This window comes from Sphaeroforma arctica, assembly GCF_001186125.1.
Source record: "Sphaeroforma arctica JP610 unplaced genomic scaffold supercont1.156, whole genome shotgun sequence".
NCBI classification, from domain to species: domain Eukaryota; class Ichthyosporea; order Ichthyophonida; genus Sphaeroforma; species Sphaeroforma arctica.
The window spans coordinates 2,703-6,424 of NW_014040402.1; the positions used below are offsets into that span (position 1 = coordinate 2,703).

At 38.8% G+C, this 3,722-nt stretch overlaps 2 protein-coding genes across 2 annotated transcripts in view; both read right to left on the reverse strand.

Moving 5' to 3' along the window:
- The window catches only part of SARC_03170 (hypothetical protein), a 3,596-nt gene extending 1,108 nt beyond the window's left edge, over nt 1-2,488 (reverse strand). The window contains exon 1 of the mRNA XM_014303029.1: nt 1,103-2,488. Coding sequence (XP_014158504.1) covers nt 1,103-2,247 — 1,145 coding nt within the window. The 5' untranslated portion in view covers nt 2,248-2,488. The remainder of the gene's footprint in view (nt 1-1,102) is intronic.
- Nucleotides 2,489-3,242: 754 nt separating this feature from the next.
- SARC_03171 (hypothetical protein) overlaps nt 3,243-3,722 on the reverse strand; it is a gene marked incomplete at its 3' end in the record, with an annotated part of 5,720 nt that continues 5,240 nt past the window's right edge. The window contains exon 4 of the mRNA XM_014303030.1: nt 3,243-3,326. Coding sequence (XP_014158505.1) covers nt 3,243-3,326 — 84 coding nt within the window. The remainder of the gene's footprint in view (nt 3,327-3,722) is intronic.

A 3,722-nucleotide genomic window follows, 5' to 3' on the forward strand; every position in this document is an offset into this window, starting at 1 on the left:
TACATACACACCACCAAACAATATATATATATACATACATACATATATATATATATATATATATATATATATATAAATATACATATATATATAGATACACATATATCTATATCTATATAAACATGTACATATATATCCATATATATATACACACGTACACGCATATATATACATGCATACAATATCTGTATGTATACACACACACATACATATATATATATATGTATATCACACACACACATACATATATACACACACACAGACAAATATATACACACTCACACACACACACACACGCACATACACATATATATGTGTTCAAATAAATAATATATACATATATACATATATGTATATGCACACACACACTCAGAGAAACACATATACAGACACAGACCCATACCCAGACACGCATCGACACAGATATAAACATAGACACAGACACAGGCACACAGCACAACACACAGACACAGGCGCACAGCACAACACACAGTGTATATATATATATATATGAATATGTATATATGTATATATGTACACACACACACACATGTATATATATATATATATGTGTGTGAATGCATAGATACAAACACAAACATAGACAAACACAAACAAGTTTACGGGCACAGACACAGACACAGATATATATATATCTACATACATGCCCACATACATACATATTCATACATACATACATACATACATACACACACACACGCACACACACACACATATATATATTTGTAGTTTATACAGACAGTATATACAGATATACATACTATATATATATATATATATAATATATATGCGTACATACACATGTACAAACGTGTCACACACACACACACACACACACACACATATATATATATAATTGTAGTTTATACAGACTGTATATACAGATATACATTCTATATATATATATATATGCGTACATACAAACATACATACATACCTACATGAGTACGTATATATAAAAATACATACACGTGTACATACGTGTCACATACACACACACACACACACACGCCTGCCGTCGGGATCTCCTAAATCCGTTCTGATTGAATTTCTACTACATAGCACACCATATCGCTCTTACCTATTTGTGGTAGCATCCAGATCCGGTTCAGTATTCTCATTCTCGATCACATCCAATGCAGATCGCAACCCCTCGACATTGTCCCACGACGCCGCTCTCTCTTTCTTAACTGTGGTGTTTGATTTCCCCAACTGCTTTCTCGCAGCGTGGGCCTGAGCGCGTGCACTATGACTGGAGTTACCGGAATAATTCGACGTATAACTGGGGCTGGGCCTGATATCTGCATAACTCTTCACCAGGTCTTTACCCCTTTCAGCGAGAGTGGGTCCTTTGTGTTTTGCCTTGGCGCTGTCTTTAGGCCCCGCCGTGTTTTTCATATTCCTACAGCCGTGAGCGGATAGCGTTGCCTTTGGTGTGGCTGAATGTTTCAGGGCTAAACCGAGTGCCAGGGCAAATTGTTCACTCATTTCTGAGCCCAAACTGCCCCCAGGAGCACACAGTGAACCTCTTGGTTTGTGTATCGGCCCAACGGGTGTATTGGGTAGTGACTGACATGTAACCAGACTATTGTGTGAGGCTGTGTGGGTGTTAGCATTTGTCCGGTTATTGGTTTGCCCTGGACAGTGCATATTCATATTACTGAACGTCCCGACTAAACCAGCCCCTACACCTCCTACCATATTGCTATTGAGTGGTCCCAAGCCCCCCGGGGAATCTATATCCGTATATGGACTGTTACGTATACTTAAACTGTCACTCCCGGCCTGAGATGAACTGTGTGGCGCAATAGACGTATGTGAAGTCAATCTGTCACGGCAAATAAGAAGCTGAGTATTCGGGATGTGCGTCTGTGTATTGCTCGATACTACAGCGCCGCAGTCTGCATCTTTTAAACCACCGGATCTCCGCGTAGATTGCTGAGGCGTACTATAGGAGTCATTGATATTTCCCGATCCACTTGAATGGTGAGTATCTGATACTTTCACCCTGTCGTACAGGTGCACGAGTTCTGATATATCTGTGTCATGGTTTGCATGATCTAAATGGTCCGAAAGTATACTATGCGTCGGAGTGTGTGATGACAAAACTACATTCCCCTGTATCTGGCGACATGCAGCTGTAGTGGCGGTGGGCCTTGTGGTACCCCCACACTCACCGTCGTTTCGAACTATACTGAAATACAGGCTATTCTGCTGAGAAATCATGGCTATGTGTGTTAACAGGGACAATATGTACCTCTGTTATACTTCTCAAAAGTAAATACGAACGAATGAGCGTGCTGTAGTTGTGTTCACCTCGCTTCCTGTCATATAGTCTATAAGAAATATAATAGACTGTGGCTCCGTACCTAAAATGCAGTATATATCGTATCTGTATGTACTGTATCCGCCGTATATAGTATAATAATAGCCTATATTTGACTGTCTGTATAGTCGCATACTACTCTGATGTGTATACGATTGTGTGTACCTTGAGAGTGCGGCTCCGCTAAAAATAGGTCAAATTTGTTTTTGGGGGGGGGTTATCAGAATTTGTATCAGAAAAGCGCAAAACTGATTCGGCCTGCCCAGCAACAATTTTTATTCTTGTACAGACCAATAGAAATACAAGAAAACTTTGCGATGGAGTCAAGGTACCGAACCTCGTGATCTAATTTTGTATCAATCAGTTTAAAAAAATACAACATGTAGGGTATTTTAGAACAAAAATAAAGCACACCCAATCCGCTTTCTCGGGCAGGGTGTACCATACATTCTGTATGGCACGCGATATGCGTCGAGGCCAACTATAGACCTAAATACTATAATTTTCTTGTCAGGTTCTGTGATCAAGAGAAAATCAGCCCAATACCCTATGTGCTTGTTCGTAGATCGGATATCCTTGCTGGTTGAATTGCTTGCGTACAAGCCTCGGCTGGATGCAAGTTCTGATTGCATGTTATCCTTGTGATACGCTGTATTTACAATCCTATCATATTTTACCAGTGAGTGAGCTATGTATAGCTCGCCTTCCGAGAACTATTGTATCATTTTTATGTGTTCGATTATTCTCGTCAGTTATGACAAATATTATTCAGGGAAGCACGTGACAAAGGCGTCTAGCATAGCAGCTACATTCGTGATAATAACTAACACTCATCATTTTAAAAGAGGATTCATAAAAGTCAAAATAGCTTTATTAAAATATGTCCTAGTTGATTTCAGCTACGCCTGGGCATGTATTTCTTCTCTGCTTCCCTCACGATATCATCCCACCGGATGAAAGCTTCAGAAAGTAAATTTACCTAATTTGACAAGAGAAAGCGATAGGTGTCAATACAACAATCTACGTGTACGACACTTCTAAGAAATTTCCTTGCATAGTTATAGTTCAAGAACAGATCTATACCATCGTGGTTATCGTTGGCAATCTGATAGAAATGCACTTAAACTGACACATACTTGCTCGTCTACACCATTGAATATCACCTGTATTTCTTTATTCGAGGTGTGGGTGCGGCTTTTAGTCTGAGTTGGCCACATACTACTTCTCACGGCAAATTGTACAGTGGTCGAGATTCTCAGTTCTATAAACGCTGATTATATTTTTCAATATGTTATATTGTATATTGTATATGTTATTATATATATATATATATATATATATATATATATATATATATATACATANACTACATACA